The 22,470-nt window shown below is 45.4% G+C and overlaps 1 protein-coding gene across 6 annotated transcripts in view; it reads right to left on the reverse strand.

Annotated features, from left to right (window-relative positions):
- Positions 1–22,470, reverse strand: part of UBE2Q2 (ubiquitin conjugating enzyme E2 Q2) — a 120,594-nt gene that overhangs the window by 41,671 nt on the left and 56,453 nt on the right. For all 6 annotated transcript variants that reach the window (XR_016350648.1, XM_075897353.2, XM_075897355.2 and 3 more), the window contains one exon: positions 3,344–3,428. Coding sequence is in view for 5 of the 6 variants with exons in the window: in XM_075897353.2 (XP_075753468.1) it covers positions 3,344–3,428 (85 nt within the window). In the remaining variant the exon portion in view is untranslated. The remainder of the gene's footprint in view (positions 1–3,343; positions 3,429–22,470) is intronic.

A 22,470-nucleotide genomic window follows, 5' to 3' on the forward strand; every position in this document is an offset into this window, starting at 1 on the left:
AAAAAATGTCATACCTTTTCACTAACTCAAATGTAAAGTCTTTTATAACTAGTTAGTGGCAGTTTTTGGAGGAGCTTTTTGTAAAGGAAAAAGTTCACTAACTTCTTTGAGAGGCGGGGCAGGGAATAGAAAAGATGCAGGACATTTTGAAAAAGGGGAAAATGAAAAAATGGGTCCACTTGGCACACTTTGAAATGAAAATGAATTCATAAGTTAATACTTTGTTTTCCCCCATGAAAATAGGTCATCATGTTTCAGGCAGTTCTGGTAACACAGGGAAAAATCATGAGTTATGCTTTTGGTTGACAACTCCCATCAGGGCCTTTAGCTTTGTTTTTTGGATCTAGAACCAGATATACAGCAGTATTTGGATGCCTAAAGAGACAGATACATGCCTAACCTGCTTTGCACTCCAAGAAACCCCAGAAGTCTAATTCCCATTAAAAGTCAATTAAAATAAATGCAATTCCCATTAGGCACCTGTCTCTTAAAGTGTTTGTAAATCTAAGTCATTAACACCTCCTTGTATTGCTACTTTAGCAGCTGCTTAACAATGCCCTGACCCCTGCCAATCAGTTCAACTCCCTGACTGTGCTAGCCAGCTGTGAGGCTCATGCAGGACTGAGCTCCCACCTGACAGCCAATGAAAATCATCTCTCATGCCACCAGGTTGCCAACCCCTGTTCTGAATCCTTGTCTTCTTTTAGACTGGGGGGAATAGTTGTTACTTTTACCAGGGGATTTATACCCTTCTTGAGCCCTGTTTTGGGTATATGCATCTGAAAACTCTGCAGCCAGAAAGACTGACTCAGGCTCCCTTATCACATACAGCTGCTCTAACATGATCAGGAACAATGTCAAAAAATTACGCCAAAATTATTCAATCCAGCAGTTTTTCAAAATTCCCATTTGTTTTTGCCCCCACAACCCACTTTTTAACAAAACCCATCAGCTTATGAACACATTCCACAAAAGTAGTCACTGGACATTTTAAATTAAACTGTAAGATTCAGGAATGATTTTGAATTGCCTTAAAGAATCTTTTCATAGCACATAATCCAAGGCTCCTTCTTCCTCCATTTCATTAAATATTTCTTTGGCTTTTCCATTCAATCTGGTCAGCAGGATGGGCATTTGCTGGTCTTCCCAGATACGGTGGCACAATTCAGAGGCTTTCAAAAGATAGACAAAAATTCCTCTATATCATCAGTATCTTTGTAAATGGGACTAATCATTTCCTAATTTTCCTTTTTGTGAAGAAGTGGAGTTCCAGGTGATGATGACTTTCTCTGTTCTTTGGATGCTCATAGCTAAAGTTCGGCAGATTCCTTTGCATTCTGTTTGCTCAGCAGCTGTACGTTCCACATGCCTTGTGTGGGCCTCTTTCTCCAGATTAGCTATCTTTCCTAGTAAATGAATGTCTGTACATTTTTGTTCATATGCATGTTGCAATTTGTTTCCTGCCTTTTGAATTCTAACTGCTTCTGCAGCATCTGTGTTGGCAGTACCCCTGCCTTAAGGTTCACTGGTCATTAACAGATATTTCAGTCCTTGCTCTGGGGCCTTTTTCTCATGACAACCTCTTCTGTGAGCACAATTCTTCACGGTTCTTTCTATCAGGATCTTCATATGACTCTTGCTTACCCATTCTAACTGATTTTTATCCTTAAACACTCCAATATCAAAATTAAATTTTGACAAGCATAGGGTTCTGATCCAAAAATCTAATTAACCAATGGTAATGTGCATTCTAGCCAGATTACAGGAGGCCCTCAACTTGCAACGCAATCTGTTCCTGGGGAAGCGTCGCAAGTTGGGGACATCATAACTCGAGCCCTCATTTACGATAGGCGCCATGCGCAATCGTAAATGCAAGCCAAAGATGTAAATCAAGGGTTTCCAGCCCCTTCTGCACGTATAAAAATGGTTGTAAGTGTGGGGAGTCAAAACTCGGGCAGTCGCATGTTGGGTTACCACTGTGATAAAAGGGTTCCAGGGAAGCCAGCTGAGGTCACTCAATTAGGGTGCACTGCAAGAAATAGAATGGCCAGTCCTCAGAGCTGGTGATTATTTCAATATTTACAGTCATCCAAACCAGCACATAACAGCTTCTGTATTACCTTATTGGTCAAGGAGAAGTCCACACAATGCAGTTCTCTTAAAGTACCCAGCCTTAGGGTATCACCCAGCTACCCCAGTCAATTAAATAAAGTTCTATTACTCCCAAAGGACCGGACACATTGCCTTTCAGGTCAATGAGTACTTCCGACCTTATCCCAAACACATGCTTATAGCCAATTCTTATTAACTAGACTAAAATTTATTTTAAAAGAAAAAAAGAGTGTATTGGTTAAAATATAAATACATACAGACATGAGTTCAATTCCTGAGGTTCAGTTACATAATAGAAGTGGTGATCCTGTGGTTGCAGAAAGTCCATCTTCATAGCCTAGGGTGACTCCAACCAATGACCAGGACCTCAATCCTTGTTGCTAAGCTTTCCTCTGTATGAATTCTCAAGCATGTCTGGGACCCTATGTCAATATCTATTAAAGGGGCCCCAAGATATCCTGGGATCTCATTTCTTGTGGCTTGCTGCTTTCCCCATGAGCATCCAAGCAGATGTGAAACAAAAAGGATCAGGACCAAGGTCCTTTACACTTCTCCAGCAGCCCTTTGGCAATGGTCTTTTGATGTAACCACATGATAATTAAACAATGGTAGTTTATCCATTACGCAGTTTATCATGAACTTTAAGAAGGCATCCTGACAATGACATTATCTCACCTAATATTTATGTAAATGTTAGTAGTACATCTCTGAATTAATAGTTCCTGTGATACACATGAAATATCAGTTTATATAGTTAGCATAGATATAAGACATCTAACTAGTATGACCTCTTGTTGCTAATACAGGTTTGCATTTCAAAAGTTCGAGCCTAACTAGCAATGAATGGCCTTAGTTACCATATATATTTTTTTCCTCACATGCCTCTACATGTTGAGTCTGGGTCAATTGGTCTGAGATTGTTTAACCTTTTCTGGCCATGTGCCCTACTTGCAACTTCTGTTGCAGCTATATAATAGTGGTTACAGCCATGATTTTGTATGGCCACATTTTAATCGGATAATGTCACATCTAGGCCCCCAGAAGAGTTAATCTGGTCTTGGGTGAAATGCTTAAAGAACATTCTATTAAACTTCAAAATCTGAAGCTAAGATTATTTCATATTGAGCATTTTTTAAAGTACAAACCAAAGAGCTAGTAGCATAACATATTTACTAAGAGATAAAGAGCTTCTGAATTGCATTTCTAAAGAAAGAAAGGTAGGGCACCTTACCTGTTTTGTAACTTTGTGATCTGTATATATCCCTGAGCTCTTTCATAAGTCTATCTGAAGCCTGGACTGATCCAGACACTGCACCCTAAAATTAAAAAACAGACAATAGTTAAACAGCTTCATTTGTATTACTAATGCTTTACAAAAATCTGTAAACCTGCAAAATCTATGCAACTCTACAAACGTACCACAAAATGGTAGAGTAAATTAATTTCAGAGATCTAGCACTCAAGGACTACGTCTACACTGGCCCCTATTACGAAATAGGCATGCTAATGTAGAACTCTGGAAAAGGCAAATGCGCGGGGATTTAAATATCCCCCGCGGCATTTGCATTTTCATGGCCGCCGCTTTTTTCCGGCTTGGAGATAAGCCGGAGAAAAGCGTCCAGACTGGCGCGATCCTCCGGAATAAAGCCCTATTCCGGAGGATCTCTTATTGCTACTTGCAAATAAATAAATACTTGCAAGTAGGAATAAGAGATCCTCCGGAATAGGGCTTTATTCCGGAGGATCGCACCAGTCTGGACGCTTTTCTCCGGCTTATCTCCAAGCCGGAAAAAAGCGGCGGCCATGAAAATGCAAATGCCGCGGGGGATATTTAAATCCCCCGTGCATTTGCCTTTTCCAAAGTTCTACATTAGCATGCCTATTTCGTAATAGGCGGCCAGTGTAGACGTAGCCAAGAAGTGAAGCAACTATGCAGTCAAAATCCCCAAGTCAGTCCCACATTACTAACTTAGAAACATTTGACATACTGAATAATACGGAACATTGAGAGTTTACATTTAACAAAGCAAAACAACAATACAAGAATATATAGATGTGACCATGCCTTAGGAAAGTACAAAAGATTCTAGCAACAAATTTAAGGAAAAAGCCCAAGTTCCATCAATACAGTATAGGAAGAGTGGCAGCAATTCAGTGGTGTTTAGGAACTGTGCGGCCACAGCATCTTCAAAAATGCTTATCAGCTTTATAAGGCAAACAAAATATATAAATGATTCCACATAGAGCTGCTGGCTTTAAACATCCGTCTTTTTATACATGTAGCTTGTTTTCAAATTCCTGTGGAAAACTGGCCACATGTTTAAATACCATGGGATAAATATATGCAAGTACATGAGCTTCAATCAAGGTGTGCAGAAAAGTATCGTTCCTCCTTTCCCTACTGACAAGTTCTTGTCACTCAATTGAATTGATTTTACTCAGAGTTCTAAAAGGAATATGCAGAGGTCAGAATACATGCCAATGTAGTCATGATAAACATGAAAACTCAAACTTCATCTTTTAAATGATAATTGAAATTAAAGGCAAAACCAAAAAAAAGGAGTAACATCATATTTATCTAGCACTCCACATAAGAGTACTTATTATCAACATAAAACACAGCCATGTACTGTAAAGTACTGGATTTAACATTCATTATTTTCCTGTACCTGAGCATTCCAAAACTCTGGTGAAAAATCAGGATAAACCAAATAAGCTTTTGTAAAACACAGTAATTTCAGTTTTAAAAAAAAAAGGTAAAAACCAAAAACAAAGAGTTTCTGGGTGGCAAAGCATTCCTATTATGAATGCAGAGAGCTAGTAATCCTCCCCTGAATGGGGAACAGGTTACACCAGCAAAAGTATAGCTCTGCTGGTATAATTGCAGCTACACTGAGAGCTCTTTCTGGACCATTCCGTCAGTCAGGGATCACAGCTCTTCCAACCCTGATAGACACAGCTATGTCAGCAGAAGCCCCTAGTGTAGACATAGCCAAAGAATATTCTTCTTGGGCCATCCATCTTAGGATTCCATTGCATTTGCCTACATAAACTGAAATTGCATACATTTTTCTTTATATACAGGACTTGTGAAATATGGTCTATAATAAATAATTAAGCATATAAATAGAGGAAAGGCTCCTTTGAAGTTTTGTCTCCTTTCATTTGGTATTCAAAGGTGTACAAATAAGGAGGCACAAATAAGGGGTTCTGCATGGTTCAGTTTTGGGACCAATTCTGTTTAGTATCTTCATCAACAATTTAGATAATAGCACAGAAAGTGCATTTATAAATTTTGTGGAGGATACCAAGCTGGGAGGGGCTGCAAGTGCTTTGGAGGACAGGGTCATAATTCAAAATTATCTCGATAAACTGGAGAAATGGTCTGAGGTAAATAGGATGAAGTTTAATAAGGGCAAATGCAAAGTACTCTACTTAGAAAGGAACAATCATTTTTACAAAATATAAAATGGGAAGTGACTGTCCAGGAAGGAGTACTGTAGAAAGGGATATAGGGGTTGTAGCGGACCACAAACTAAATATCAATCAACAGTGTGACACTGTTGCAAAAAAAGCAAACATCATTCTGGGGTGCATTAACAGAAGTAACCAAGACACAAGAAGTAAGTCTTCCACTCTACTCTGCACTGATTATGCCTCAACTGGAGTATTATGAGCACCACATTTCGAGAAAGATGTGGAGAAATTGGAGAAGGTCCACAGAAGAGCAACAAAAATTATTAAAGGTCTAAAAAATATGCGCAATGGGGGAAGACTGAAAAAATTGGGCTTGTTTAGTTTGGAAAAAAGAAATGGAGAGGGGACATGAAAACAGCTTTCAAGTACCTAAAAGGATGTTACAAGGAGGAGAGAGGAAAATTATTCTCCTTAATTTCTGATGATAGGACAAGAAGCATTAGAGGGCAAGAGAGGTTTATATTGGACATTAGGAAAAACTTCCTAACAGTCAGGATGGTAAAGCATTAGAATAAACTGCCTAGGGAGATTGTGGAATCTCCATCATGGGGATATTTAAGTGAAGGTTAGACAAACATCTGTCAGGATGATCTAGACAGTGCTTGGTCCTGCCATAAGGTCAGGGGACTGGACTCAATGACCTCTCAAGGTCCCTTCCAGTTCTAGTGTTCTATTATTCTATTTGTATTAGGTGAGCTGAAAAATACTAATCCTGAAGTAAGTGTGCCGATGCTTGAGGTGATGGATCATCCGGGAATTCCAGGTCTGTGTATCTTGGATAGCAGATAGAAAAATCCTGGTCAGGAACTGTGGGGTGTTTGTGTAAATTTGGTCCTAAGCAGTATCAGGGAGCTTCATGAGCAGTTGTTTTCGGGTTTTTTGGTATTCTTTAGTGGGATCAGAGGAGAGAAGCCTGTAGAATCTGGTGTTGGTGAGTTGTCTGGTCACCTCCTGTTCATAATCTGTTCTGTTCATGATGACTACAGCACCCCCTTTGTCATATTCTTTAATTATTATGTTAAAATTGTTTTTGAGGCTGTGTATAGCATTGCGTTCTGCATGGCTAAGGTTATGTGTTGTTATTTGATGACAATGTCAGCCTGTGCACATTTGCAGAAGCAATCAATGTAGAAGTCAAGACTCTCATTACAACCGTCAGTACGGGGCCTTCCTCTTGAGGGACTGGCGGGGGAAGCTGCAAGGTCAGTGTGTTGTATATCGGTGTGCTAGAAATATTCCTTGAGGTGGAGGTGGTGAAAATAGACTTCCAGATCTCCACAGAACTAAATCATATTAGTGCAAGTGGTGGGGCAGAAGGAGAGTCCTCATGATAGGACAGATTCCTCTGCCAGGCTAAGAGTGTAGTTGGATAGGATGACAATGTTGCTAGGTCAGTTGAAAGTACCATGAATGAGAGATTCTGAGGCATGTAGCAGCCACATGGCCCCTCAATATGCTAACATCTTCATGGCTGACCTTGAACAATGTTTCCTCAACTCTTGGCCTCTAGCACCCTTACTCTACTTAAGTTCCCATTGTTTGGTGTAGCATAAGAACAATTTACACCTTCTCTATCAGTGGCATGAACACTCTAATTGACTATTTCTTTCCCCTTTTTTCCTTCTCCCCCCATCCCCTATTTATTTTGGACCTGGACATTTATTAACTCCATTCATTTGAAGTCATCAGTTGTGCCAACAAAAGCTCGTATCTTCATCTACATTTTTTGCTAGTCTTTAAGGTGCTGCTAGACTATTCATTGTTTTTTAAGTTTTCACAATATCTTATCTGTATTAATATGATATAGTAATTATATGTCATATGTAGCTTTCTGCAGGGTTGTTTGATGTAATTCATGTGGGTTCACTGGAGTACTACCTCATGTACTGCAGGTATTTGAAGAATACACAGTGAATGAGATGGATCATCAGGATCTTTGCCTCATGAAGTGAATTTATTACAAATAGGCCACACAATGAATGAGACAGCCTTTTCATATTTATCAGTCATCTTCCAAGAGTACAAACCAACTATAACCTTTAAGGTGATTTAGAGCATCTTAGTTCTGTCAGGGTTATTTTTAAAATGTGCATGAGAATGGGAAGAGGAGAATAAAAAAAATTTGATAATTTAATATTTAAGTAGTAGCTGCTGAAGTATGGGTTTCTTGATATTTACACAGGCAAAGAAAGTTGACTATGATCTTTTAAAGAGTTTCTTAAGTAAGCTTTATTTGCTCAAAAGTTAAATTAAGTTAGGTCAGGTGGACATGGTACAAAGCAAGAGTGTTGTAGCATATCCCACTGCTGTTTGCAAATTAGCCACTGTTGCAACAGAGTAAGAGGGAGTATGTAGACAGTGTGGCTACTTCTAAACTACATCCTTCTGTTGACAGAAGGATGTAAATGATGCACTTCGAGAGTGCAAATAAAGCGGGGATTTAAATATCCTGTGCTTCATCTGCATAATTGCATCATGGCGCTCTTTCAAACAAGCATTTCGAAAGTAAAACCATAGTCTAGACATGGTTCTTTTGAAAATGGAAGGCTTTTTCAAAAGATCCTGTAAACCTCAATTTTTGAGGAGTACAGGATCTTTCAAAAAAGCCTGCCATTTTCGAAAGAACTGCGTCTAGATCACGGTTTTACTTTCAAAATGGCACTTGTTCGAAAGAGCGCCATGACGCAATTACATAGATGAAGCACAGGATATTTAAATCCCCGCTTTATTTGCACTTTCAAAGTGCGTCATTTACATCCTTCTGTCGACAGAGGGATGTAGTCTACACGTAGCCTGTGAGATTTGGCAGCTCTGCTTCTCACCAAGACAGCCTTCTTGCTGTGCACATTGCAATTTATGTCTATAACTGCTTCCTTATGAAAGACAGATTCCCAACTCTGGTCTGCTCCTCAAGAGTGCATAATTAGAAGATAAGGAATACTGGAGGGTAGGGAATACATTTTTACTCCTCTTTTACTGATTTAACGTCCAAAGGTGAAGGTGAAAACAAGTGTGTAAGTTCTCAATGAATTTAAATATCATAGGCGTGCGCAGCACATTTCATTAGGGTGTGCACCCAAAGATTTTTTTAAATGTACTCTTTGACCCCCATTAGCCACACCTCCTGACCCCCCTTAGCTATGCCTCTGGAGCAATATGGACACATGACTAGAAATAAAAGGTGTCATGTGCCCCCCTCGTACCCCCAGAATTTTTCTCACTATCCTCTTACCAACAGGGATTAGTTTGGCCCTCACCAAATCCCCCCCATGCAACTATCCTGCAATTGCATTAACCCAATGTGTGTGACATTAACTCCGGGGGTGCAGAGGCCGGGGGAAGTGTCCCCGCTAAGAGTTTCCTCCCATGAGCACAATAAACGTTGTGCTGTGCACCACTACTGAGTTTGTGGCTTGTTAGGATGTGCCTCTGTGGCACCCAAGTTATTAATAAGTATCTTATAAACCTCTACCTTTTCCCTCTGCTGTCCTGTCTCCTTCCCTTGCTCCATCAGCTCCCCTGGTGCCTGCTGCCCCCCCCAACCCCTCACCCACCTCTGCTGTCCTGACTTCTGCCCTTCTCACTACCCTCAGCCTTCCTAAGACCTGCCCCCCTCCACCAGCCCTTCTCTCCCCCTGTGCCCCGTAGCCCCACTCTGATCATGTGAGGTACCCCTCCTCATCCCCTCTTCTAACACCTCCCTCTACACACCTGCTCTGCCTCTCTCCTCTGGTGCTGGTCCCTCCCCTGCAGGTGTCTGCCCTTCTGTTTCACCCCCAGAATCCCATGGCACCTGCACCTTCCCTTACTCCTGCACTCTCCTGGTGCTTCCCCCTTCCCTCACTGCCCCTACCCCCTTGCTTTCTGTCACATTACCGAATTGGAGGGAAGCAGCCAGATCGCTGCTGCACCCCTAGGTGGGGGTGTTGGCCCCAGAAATTGGTATAAAAGGGAGCCATGTGGGGTATTGAATGGGAGCTTATCGTTTGTTGATCTTATGTACGCTATTTGTGTGAGTATATAATGTCTATGTGTGTAGGTAGGAATCTGTAATCTGTGTGGAAGCTGAATATTTCTCTGAATGTGGTTAAGCATTGCTATGGACAGGCTGAGTAGCGAAGCCCTGTGGAACAATGGCTCTCAATGGGCTATGGACACACCCAAAGAATGGGGTTTGTCACCTGAGAGCAGCCAGCAGGGAACACAGAGATTGGCCTCTGACCAGGTGACTTGCTGCATACAAGAAGAGGCCAGGAAGGAGGTATAAAGAGGCCATGTGGTCGATGCCATTTTGTTCTCAGCTCAGCACTTCATCCCAGAGGCAGCATTGCAGGGATTGAAGAGCCTGGAAGACCTGTGAACCCATCCTGATGTTAGGATGTGCAACAAGAACTTTTAAACCAGCAGCTGTAACATCTCTGCTAGAGCCTGCATCGAGGACTGGGAGATTCGGTGCATGTAACGTAATAATCTTTAACAACCTTACTCTCATGCTTTTCTTTCTTGTGTTAATAAACCTTTAGTTGTTAGATGCTAAAGGATTGGCCCAGCGTGATTTGTGGGTAAGGTCCAGAGGGTAAATTGACCAGGGATCTGTGGCTGGTTTCTTGGAACCGGACAGAACTTGTTCGGGGTAGGTGGGATTGGGTGCTAGGACCCCCCCACCTGTGTATGAGGTCTGGGGCCATCTGGGGCACGGTTATTGCTAGGGTGTCGGAGGGGTTTTGCTTGTGAGGCTTCAGGCAGGCAGCTGAAGCGCTCTGTGGGACTGGTTTGTGGCCTGTTTGGAGAGGTCACCAGTCTGGGGGCTGTAAGGAGCCCCGGAGTTGAGCAATTCACCCTGAGCGGACACCCTCAGCTGTGCCCAGACACTGCCCGGTCTGTCACACCCTCTTTTTCCCTGATACCCACCCCCCCACCACCCTCTGCCCCCATTTCCCTCATGCCTCTGTGCCCTCACACATGCCTTGCTCCATCCCTGCCCTTCCTCATGCCCACCCCCTTCTTTCAAGCCTTCTCCCAGCACCTTCACTTGTCCCCTCTAGCCCCCAAAGCCCTTCCCCTCTCCTCTCCCAGCATCAGCCTGTTCCCCCTTTCTCACTGACACTTCCCCTCCTGCCCTTTTCCTCATTGTCTCCACTTGGCCCCCTGGGATTTGTCTCTCTCCTCCACCTTGTCCCTTGGTGCCTTCTCCTTTCTTCTCCTTACCTGCCCCCTCCCCTCATCACAAGCCCCTTCCTCTCTGACCCTTTCCCCCTATTTTCCCTCCTCCTCCAGCAGCCACCAGTTGGTCTGTAACAGAGTTCTAGGGTCACCCTGACTGTCACCCTTCTGGTGCTCCCCCTACTCTGTCTTTCTTAGGTTTCTTAGCCCCCTTTTGGGCCACAAACCCACATCCCACAGTCTCTGGTTCCCAAAGTTCCGGCATTCTCCCCATCACTTGGTGCCTGTACTGGGTCCGACTCATAAGGTTGCCAGGTGTCTGGTTTTCTACCAGACAGTCTGGTTTTTGGGCCCTCTGTCTGGTGAAAAAAAAAAATCCAGAAAATGCAATGTCTGGTATTTCCTGGTTTTCCAGCTGGGCACCAGACTGAAGCCTGGCAGCAGCGGGGTAAATAACTGGGAGCTAGGGCGCAATCAGCATTGGGAGTCTCTAGTTGAGACTGACATCTTGGGGAGGAGGAGAAGCCCTGTCTCTGACCATGTTGTGGAGCTGCAGCGGATAGGGTTACCAGATAGACCACCCCCAAAAAAGCCAGACACACTTGATCATGGACAGGGCGGAAGGACTGGATGCGGGAGGAAGGAAGGGGGGGCCGGGAGAAAGGGGGGCAGGAAGCAGAGCTGGAGGGGGTCAGGGGCCGCAGGGCTGGCCGGGAGGAAGGAAGGGGGGCCAGGAGGAAGGAGGTGCAGGAAGCAGAGCTTGGCGTGGGGGGTTGAGGAACATGGAGTTGGCCGGGAGGAAGAGAGGGGCTGGGAGAAAGGGGGATGGGAAGCAGCTCTGGGGGGGCGGGGGCCAGTCACGCTGCCCCCATCCCTGGCCCTCTCCTTCCTGGCCCAGCCGCACTGCCCCCCCCCCACCACCACTACCCCGGGCCAGCCACGCTGCCCCCGATCCTAGGCCCCCCCCCCCGGCCAGCCATGCTGCCTCCAACCCCGGCCCCCCCCGACCCAGGCCAGCTGCGGTGCCCCCAACCCTGACCCCCCCCCCCACCCCGGGCCAGCCACGCTGCTCCTGACGCAACCCCCACACACACCCTAGCCCACCCCCGGGCTAGCCGAGCTGCTCCTGATCCCCTGCCCAGGGCACACCCCCCATCTTCCTGCCCGCGGTTTAAGCTCACCTCGCTTGCCGGGAAGGTGGGCTGACGTTGTTGCTCCCTGACGCCTATTTCCGTGGGGTCCTAAGACCCACCAGTTTTGGCCACGCATGCATGGCAAACCCAGCGCAGCGACCGTTCCCCAGCGCACCAGGGTGGCCATTTGAAACATTAGGGTGTGCCTGGGCACACCTGGCACACCCCGTGTGCACGCCTATGTTAAATATATATTATCCTCAGGAAGAAACAAAAACATTTAGAAAATGCTGTTAAAAATTACAGAGGGAGTCGCATTCTGTCAAAAATGGCATTATCTGTTTCTGAGTAACTCAGAAGAAAATTATCTTGAATGCTTATGTATCAAGCTATGTCTACACTACGGGGTTTTTCTGGGATACCGGTGATATCCCGGAAAATCTCCCACACATCCACTCTGTTTGTGGAAAAGCAGATGTGCTCTTTCAGAATCCCTGTCTTCCTCCTCGTGAGGAAGAAGGTTCTTCCAAAAGAGGAGACTTTTCCGATATTTGGCTCCATGCAGATGGGCCAAATTTCAGAAAAGCCTCTTCTGAAAAAACTACTGGAAAAAGGTACTCAAATTGCGGAGCACAATTTGCATACCTTTTTCCGATATATCAGTGTAGTGCAGACATAGCCTCAATGTCCTAATAGATAAAATATAAGTGTCATTGGTGTCTGCTACAAACCTCAAATCACACTAGAGAACAGGAATACAAGAAACCTTATGTACCTGTTTAGAAAGAAATATATCACTCAAAATTGAAGCACTGACTTTCAGTATATCACTCAAATTGAAATCCCCCATGAACATGCCTGGGGAAAAAAGTTGTATAATCATGGGAGACTTGGATTTGAGTGACATATGATGCACGTCTCATGTTGCCAGTTGTCAAACATTCTTGGAATTTCTAAACATTATATATGACAGTTTCCTAAATCAGGAAGTATTGCATCCAGCACAATGGAATTCTATATCATAGCTCATCTTGACAGCCAAAAAAAGAATTAACTGCAGAACTAAAAATTAATGGTAGCTCAGGTACAAGTTACTATAACTTGATATTTATAATGTGCAAAGAGAATAAAGTCCAGAACTGAGAGCTATTATACAGAGAGAGAGAGAGAGAACGAAACAGATGGTGTGTGTATGTATATCTTTATCTTCTACTACTTATTTTAGAATTTGTGCATCTGTGTCCATCTGTCCATGAGTTTAAGATCTCCTAAACCAGGGTGGGGAACCTTTTTTGGGTTGGGGAATCGCTGACCTACAGAAAAATCAGTCGGGAAGATGCATACAAGTGAGAAGTAAATCAATCAATCAATCAATCATTGACCTAGCCCCCACATTCCCTTTACCCACCAGAGCTGAGGAGGGCCCAGCCTAGTATATTTTGGGTGTTCCAGCCCTGTGGGGGGGCTCTGAGCCCAGGCCTGAAGTTCCCCACCCCTGTCCTAAATGGTAACAGGGAAAAACTTAAAAAACAACGAATAGTCTAGTAGTACCTTAAAGACTAACAAATCAGATATGCGAAAAAGCAATACCCAGAACCCTGTTGGAGAACACTTTAATCTTCCTGGACACTCATTAATGGATCTCCAAGTCACCCTGTTGTTTCAGGCCACTTCCACAAGTCAAATGTACAGGGAAGGACAGGAGCTTAACTTCAATTACAAGTTTAATTCTTATGCAAATGGAATGAACAGGGACATTGGCTAGCTCCCACACTACCTTCCACATCCTAATGACTTAACCAACCAACCAAACAATGGAGGCGCTAACTGTTCTTATCAGCCTCTTGTAAATACTTGAACCATCTATTTACTGAAGCAAAATGCAGGACAATGTAGCACTTTAAAGACTAACAAGATGGTTTATTAGATGATGAGCTTTCGTGGGCCAGACCCACTTCCTCAGATCAAATAGTGGAAGAAAATAGTCACAACCATATATACCAAAGGATACAATTAAAAAAAATGAACACATATGAAAAGGACATATCACATTTCAGAACAGGAGGGGGATGCGGGGGGGGGGGGAGGGAAGGAAGGAAGGTAAGTGTCTGTGAATTGATGATATTAGAGGTGGTCCACCTTTAATATCATCAATTCACAGACACTTACCTTCCTTCCTTCCCCCCCCCCCCGCATCCCCCTCCTGTTCTGAAATGTGATTTGTCCTTTTCATATGTGTTCATTTTTTTAAAATTGTATCCTTTGGTATATATGGTTGTGACTATTTTCTTCCACTATTTGATCTGAGGAAGTGGGTCTGGCCCACGAAAGCTCATCATCTAATAAACCATCTTGTTAGTCTTTAAAGTGCTACATTGTCCTGCATTTTGCTTCAGCTACCCCAGACTAACACGGCTACATTTTTACATCTCTTTACTGTCTCTCTCTCTCTTCCCCTCCCCCCCTCATTTTCCTCCTCCCCCTCTTCCCTTATTTATTCTTGTATCTGGACTTCAAATACTCCAGTCATCTGAAGTGGGTTTTGTCCATGAAAGCCCATGATACCATCTACATGTTTTGTTAGTCTATTAACAAAAGGTGCTCCTATTAATTGTTTTTTAAGTTTTTCTTGTTACAGACTAACTCAGCTACCCTTCTGAAGCTTCTAAATGGCAATAGATAATTTCATAGGGGTAACCGTGTTAGCCTGTAAGGCTACATCTACACTGCACCATAGTTCGAAATAAGATACACAATTTGAGCTACGAAATTGCGTATTTTATTTCAAAATAGCTAATTTCATAATTAAATTTTGAAATAACCTATTCCAAAATGTCCCTTATTCCTTGTGGAATGAGGTTTACAGGGACATTAGAACAGTGAGCCTGAGATAACAGACTTGCTGTAAAGACGCAGGATAGCTATTTTGGGATACTGCGGTATCCCGAAATAGTGTTGCAGTGTAGATGAATCTTAACTGAGTAAATTTGAAAAACAACAGTCTTACAGCACCTTAGAAACTAACAAAAAATGTAGATGGCATCACAAGCTTTTGTGAGCACAACCCACTTCTCCACCAAACCTGGTATGCAGTTTCTTCTTATCATTGTATAAACTATGTCAGGATTTGGTTGTGCCAGAACAATGAGATTGCAACTGTTACACATCATACAGAAAGGGAGCAATAGAGGGACCGTTATACTCACTGTGTTATACTTGCTAAAGTCAAGGTACATCACATCCATTGATTTTCCCATGTCCACAGAGCCAGTTACCTCATCATAGAAGCTAATCAGATTGGTCAGGCACGACTTTCCCTTTGTGAATCCATGCTGACTATTCCTAAGCACTTTCCTCTCTTCCAAGTGCCTCAAAATAGATTCCTTAAGGATCCCTTCCATGATTTTTCCAGAAACCGAGGTAAGACTGACCGGCCTATAGTTCCCTGGATCATCCGTCTTCCCTTTTTTGAAGATGGGCACTACATTTGCCTTTTTCCAATCATCCAGGATTTCTCCTGACTGCCACGACTTTTAAAGATAATGGCCAAAGGCTTCTCAATGACATTTGCCAACTCCCTCAGTACCCTCGGATGCATTAAGTCCGGACCCGTGGATTTGTGTACATTCAGCTTTTCTAAATAGTTCCTAACCTGTTCTTTACCCACCTAGGGCTGTCCATCTTCATCCAATCTTGCGTCACTTGGCGCATTAGTCTGGGAGCCGACCTTGTCCATGAATACAGAGGCAGAGGAAGCATTGAGTACTTCAGCTTTCCCCACATTATCTGTCACGAGGTTACCTCCTTCATCCAGTAGGGGCCGCATACCCTCTCTGGTCACCTTCTTCTTGTTAACATGCCTGTAGAAACCTTTCTTGTTATCCTTCACATCCTTAGCCAGTCGCAATTCCATTCACGCTCTCGCCTTCCTGATAACCCCCCGGCATTCTTGAGCTATACAGGCAGTCCCCGAGTTACGTACAAGATAGGGACTGTAGGTTTGTTCTTAAGTTGAATCTGTATGTAAGTCGGAACTGGCGTCCAGATTCAGACACTGCTGAAACTGACCGCCAGTTCTGACTTACATACAGAATCAACTTAAGAACCCCAGGCATCCCCAAGTCAGCTGCTGCTGAAACTGATCAGCAGCTGATTCCAGGAAGCCCGGGGCAGAGCAACTCTGCCTGGGGCTTCCTGTAGTCAGCGCTGGTCAGTTTCAGCAGAAGCTGACTTGGGGACGCCTGGGGCAGAGCAGCTGGGGTGCTACTGGACCAACCCAGCAGCACCCCATCTGCTCTGCCCCAGACGTCCTGATTCAGCCGCTGCTGAAACTGACCAGCAGCGGCTGAATCAGGACCTGGGGCAGAGCAGCTGGGGTGCTGCCGGGTTGGTCCAGTAGTGCCCACGGGCGCTGCAGGACCAATCGGCAGCGCCCCAGCTGCTCTGCCCCAGAGTCCAAAACAAAAGCCTGGTCTGCTGGGGGGAGGGGAGCACACTAGCTGCGCCCCCCCCCCCTAGCAGACCAGGGACACGGGGAGCAGAGCCGCAGCGGCAGCGGGGTGCCGCGCCTCTGAGGCTTTGCTCTGGCAAAGCCTCTGAGGCGCGGGACCCCCGCGGCTGCGGCTTCAGTCAGGGTGCCTGTGGTCTGCTGGGGACCGTCCCCAGCAGACCACAGGCACCCTGACTGAAGCCGCAGCCGCGGGGGGGTCCCGCGCCTCTGAGGCTTTGCCAGAGCAAAGCCTCAGAGGCGCGGGGAACCGCCGCTGCTGCCGCTCCAGTCTGGGTGCCTGCGGTCTGCTGGGGACGGTCCCCAGCAGACCACAGGCACCCGGACTGAAGCCGCAGCCGCGGGGGGGTCCCGCGCCTCTGAGGCTTTGCCAGAGCAAAGCCTCAGAGGCGTGGGGAACCGCCGCTGCTGCCGCTCCAGTCTGGGTGCCTGTGGTCTGCTGGGGACGGTCCCCAGCAGACCACAGGCACCCGGACTGAAGCCGCAGCCGCGGGGGGGTCCCGCGCCTCTGAGGCTTTGCCAGAGCAAAGCCTCAGAGGCGCGGGGAACCGCCGCTGCTGCCGCTTTGACTGAAGCGGCAGCAGCGGCGGTTCCCCGCGCCTCTGAGGCTTTGCTCTGGCAAAGCCTCAGAGGCGCGGGACCCCCCCGCGGCTGCGGCTTCAGTCCGGGTGCCTGTGGTCTGCTGGGGACCGTCCCCAGCAGACCACAGGCACCCAGACTGGAGCGGCAGCAGCGGGGGTTCCCGCGCTTCTGAGGCTTTGCTCTGGCAAAGCCTCAGAAGCGCAGGAACCCGCCCGCTGCTGCCGCTTGGGTCCCGGTGCCTGTGGTCTGCTGGGGACGGTCCCCAGCAGACCACAGGCACCGGCACCCAAGTGGCAGCAGCAGCGGTTCCCGCGCTTCCGAGGCTTTGCTCTGGCAAAGCCTCAGAAGCGCGGGAACCCGCCCGGTGCCCCTGGTCTGCTGGAGACGGTCTCCAGCAGACCAGGGGCACCGGAGCAGCTTACGAACGGGGCTTTCTCGCCCCGACTTCCGGGGCGAGAAAGCTCCGTTCGTAAGTGCGGATCCGACGTAAGTCGGATCCGCGTAAGTCGGGGACTGCCTGTACATTTAAATCCCTCCCTGGTCATTTGTCCAAGTTTCCACTTTTTGTAAGCTTCCTTTTTGTGCTTAAGTTCACCAAGGATTTCCCCTGTAAGCCAATCCGGTCTCCTACCATGTTTGCCTCTCTTGCTACGCATAAGGATGGTTTCTTTCTGTGCCTTCAATAAGGCTTCTTTAAAATACTGCCAGCTGTCCTGGACTCCTTTCCCCTTCATGTTAGCATCCCAGGGGATGCTGCCCATCAGTTCTCTGAGGGAGTCAAAATCTACTTTTTTGAAGTCCAAGGTGTGTATTTTACTACTCTCTTTTCTTCCTTTGGTCAGGATCCTGAAATCTACCATCTCATGGTCACTGCTTCCCAGATTTTCACCCACCTCTACTTTCCCTATTAGTCCCTCCCTGTTTGTGAGCAGAAGGTCAAGCTGCGCACAGCCCCTGGTCAGATCCTTCAGCACTTGTATCAAGAAGTTATCCCCAACATTCTCCAAAAACTTCCTGGATTGCCTGTGTGCTGCCATATTGATCTCCCAACAGATGTCAGGGTGATTAAAGTCCCCCACGAGAACCAGGGCCTGCGATCTGGAAGCTTCTCTCAGTTGTCCGAAGAAAGCCTCATCTACCTATATATAGTGCAACTCCTCCTCCTTTTCTCCCCTGCCTGTTGTTCCTGAACAGTCTATACCCCTCCATGACAGCATTCCAGTCATGCAAGTCATCCCACCAAGTCTCTGTTATCCCAATTAAATCATATTTCTTGGACTGGGCCAGGGCTTTCAGTTCCTCCTGTTTGTTGCCCAGGCTTCTCGCATTAGTGTACAAACACCTCAGGTAACCAGGTGATCGCCCTATCTTCTCCATTCGAATCAGGGGTCCTCATTTCTTGCTCATTCCTCTCTGCATTTCTTCCCAGTATCCGACTTTCCCACTCCCCTCAGGGTTTTGGTCACCGTCCCCCGACGAACCTAGTTTAAAGCCCTCCTCCCTATTTTTGCAAGCCTGCCCGCGAAGATGCTCCTTCCTCTATTGGTTAGGTGGATCCTATCTCTTCCTAACAATCCTTGTGCCCGGAACAGAGTCCCATGGTCGAAGAAACCAAAGCCCTCTCTGCGACACCATCTGCGCAACAATGTATTTACGTCCTCAATTCGACAATCTCTGCCCAGTCCTTTCCTTTCAACAGGGAGGATGGACGAGAACACCACTTGCGCTCCGAATTCTTGGATCCTTCTTCCCAGCGCTACATAATTTGTAGTAACCCGCTCAAGGTCATTCTTGGCCATATCGTTAGTTCCCACGTGGAGAAGCAGGAAGGGGTAGCGATCCGAAGGTTTGATCAGTTTGGTAAGCCTCTCAGTCACATCCTGAATGCGAGCTCCCAGTAAGCAGCACGCCTCTCGAGATTCCAGGCCCGGACAGCAGATGGATGGCTCAGTCCCTCATAGGAGAGAGTCCCCGACTACCACCACCTGTAATTTTCTTTTGAGGGTGGTGACCGTGGAACACCCATTCCTAGGACTACGCATCCCATGCCTTCCAGCATATGGTGTTCCTTTCCGGTTTCTTCCTTGTGAGATCCCTTCCAAAGCATTCAGCACTGCAGAGCCTGAAAGCAATTACTTACCTGTATAGCACTGGGGGATTCCCATGCTGGTCTTTTTCCCCTTCTAGAAGTTACATGCTGCCAGTTCTCTTCCTGGTCACATACTGCCCTTTGGCTCTTCCGCCTGCCGTGCTTGAAGGATTAAACGCTGCCTTCTATTGAGGAAGTCTTCATCCTCTCTGATTGAGCATAGGGTCGACACTTGGGCCTCCAGTCCTCTAATTTTTTCTTCCAAAATGGTGACCAGCTTGCACTTAGTGCAGATGAAATCCGTTCTTTCTTCTGGGAGAAAGACAAACATGGCACATGCTGTGCAGGTAACAACAGCAGACCTATCACCATCCATCGCTGCTGTCCTGGAGAAGGGATTTAAAAAGAAAGGCAAGAGAACCTCACGCCCTTCCCAACTCCCTCTCTAAACTCCGGGTAGTGATCAATGGCTTGATGTCTGGTTGGCAGACAGTTTCAAGTGGAGTGCCCCAAAGATCAGTTCTAGGGCAAGTTCTGTTCAACATCTTTATTAATGATATGTATGAGGCGATAGATTGCAAGTTTTGCAGATTACACTAAGCTAGGGGGAGAGGTATATACATTGGAGGGCAGGGATAGGGTCCAGTGTGACCTAGACAAATTGGAGGATTGGGCCAAAAGAAACCTGATGAGGTTCAACAAGAACAAGTGAAGAGTCCTGCACTTGGGACGGAAGAATCCCAAGCATTGTTAACAGCTGGGGACTAACTGTCTAAGTAGCAGTTTGGCACAAAAGGATCTGGGGATTACAGTGGATGAGAAGACGGATATGAGTCAACAGTGTGCCCTTGTAGCTAAGAAGGGTAATGATCTATTGGGTGCATTAGGAGGGGCATTTCCAGCAGATCTAGAGGTGTTATTATTCCCCTTTATTCAGCACTGGTGAGGCCACATCTGGAGTATTGCATCCAGTTCTGGGCCCCCCACTATAGAAAGGATGTGGACACACTGGCAAGGGTCCAGCGGAGGGTAACCGAAACTGTAGCACTTGACCTACAAGGAGAGGCTGAGGGATTGGGCTTATTTAGTCTGCAGAAGAGAAGAGTGAGGGGAAATTTGATAGCAGCCTTCAACTTCCTGAAGGGAGGTTCCAAAGAGGATGGAGAGAGGCTGTTCTCAGTAGTGACGGATGGCAGAACCAGGGAGCAATGGTCTCAAGTTACAGTGGGGAAAGTCTAGGTTGGATCTTAGGAAAAACTATTTCACTTGGAGGGTGGTGAAGCACTGGAATGGATTCCCTAGGGAGGTGGTGGAATCTCCATCCTTAGAGGTTTTTAACACCCGGCTTGACACAATGACTTTCTGAGGTCTTTTCCAGCCACAGGATTCTATAATTCTATGAACTGTAAACAGGGGATCAACATACAATACCTGTGCTTCAAATAGATTTCCACAAGGATTGGTGTTTGACCCCATACTATTTAACATTTTTATTGATGACCCAAAACAAAACAGTCACTGCTAAAGTTTACTCAAAAATTGAGAAGTAGTAAATAATTAAGAGGACAGGGCACAGATACAGAGCAATGTGGATCACTTGGTATGCTGGGCATATAACCAATATGTATTTTCATATGATTTAATGTGTATGTAAACACATGTAGGGACAAAGTATGTAGGACATATTTACACAATAAGGGATTATCTTGGAAAGCAGAGACTCTGAAAAAGTCTGAGGTCATGCTGATAAACAACTGAACAGAAGCTCCCAACAGGATGCTATGATCAAAAGAACTAATGCAATTGAATGAATGCATGAACAGGAAAATTCTAGAACAAGTGGAGAGGTTATTTAACCTCTCTATTTGGCACTGATGTGACTGCTGCTGGAATACTGTCTACAGTTCTGGCGTTCAGAATTCACGAGGTTTCAGAGAAGAGCCATGAGAAAGATTGAAGGATTAGAAAACCTGCCTCATAGTGAAAGACTCAAAAATCTCAATCTATAGCTTAATAGGTGAACTGATAATCATTTATTAAGATCTGAGTGAGGAACAGATATTTAATAATGTGTTCTCCATTCTAGCAGACAGAATTATAACATGAGCCAATGCCTAGACATTCAGGTTAGGCAAATTCTGATTGGAAATAAGGTGTGGGTTGTTTTTCTTTTTTTTTTTTTTTTTTAATCATGAAGGTAATTAACAACTGGAATAACTTAAAAGTAACAGAGAGGTAGCCGTGTTAGCCTGATCATGGTAAAACAAAAAAAGCAGTCATGTAGCACTTTAAAGACTAACAAGATGGTTTATTAGGTAATGAGCTTTTGTGGGGCAGACCCACTGCTTTAGATCTTATTCTGAAAGTACTTATAGAAGTACAACCTACAGTTTAAACTTAAACAACGAATAGTCTAGTAGCACCTTTAAACTAACAAAACATATAGAATATATCATGAACTTTCATGCAACTGAAGAAGTGGGTTTTGCCCACAAAAGCTCATACCACCATCTACATGTTTTGTTAGCTTGTTAAAGTGCTACTAGACTATTTGTTGTTTTTTAAGTTTAAACTGTAGGTTATACTTCTAAAAACCAGGACTCTGGTCTGGCAGGACTTCAGATGTTCCAGGATCAGTGTTCCGGCACAAGGCAGAAGGTGGGCAGGTCTGGAACCCAGTACAATGCAGGGGTGGGACAGGAACCTGGCACGCAACCCAGCTGGGCTGCCTGGGGGTCCAGGATCTGGGAAGCTGCCATGTTACTGGGGAATGGGGGGAGGGCAACCAGTAGCTGGGAAACCCAGTGTGCAACCTCACTCGGAAGCCTGGTGGGACAACAGGACAGGCAGCGGGGCCCAGAGCAGGAGGACCAGAAATGACCTCCTTTGGTCTAGCAAAATCCCTCATCTGGATCCAATCAGGTCCAGCGGGTGTTGGACCAGGGAGATCCAACCTATAGTTATATAGTTATCATCTGCCTCCTCCTTCTAACATTACATTATTTCTAATCTGAAGGTTTGATAGATGGGTATTAAAATGTGATTCCTTTTTCTAATTCTGTATGCACTTTATTGTTTTAGCTTCCTCTGAAGAAAATGAAGTGAACAGTAACTGTAAAAACAAGGCAGGAATTTGGGATTTACCTTTGTGCCTCATTGCACTGAGAGTATTTTCCATCTCCTGCTTTAAGAAAAGAAACCCTAACACCAAGAAGTTAAGAGTCAAAATTCACTTTTTCTTAGTAAATAGGGCAGATTGCCCACCATTTTAATGTTATGGCTCCACCTTCTGTTGTCTAGTAGGCAGCAGTGAACACTGATGTAACTTTGAGATTAATTAATGCAAGATCTCTTTTGGCTCACTGATGAATCTATAGCTTTTAGATTTCGAATCCAAAGGAACAAAA

The sequence above is a fragment of the Pelodiscus sinensis genome, chromosome 14 (genome assembly GCF_052426305.1).
Source record: "Pelodiscus sinensis isolate ZL-2025 chromosome 14, ASM5242630v1, whole genome shotgun sequence".
NCBI classification, from domain to species: Eukaryota; Metazoa; Chordata; order Testudines; family Trionychidae; genus Pelodiscus; species Pelodiscus sinensis.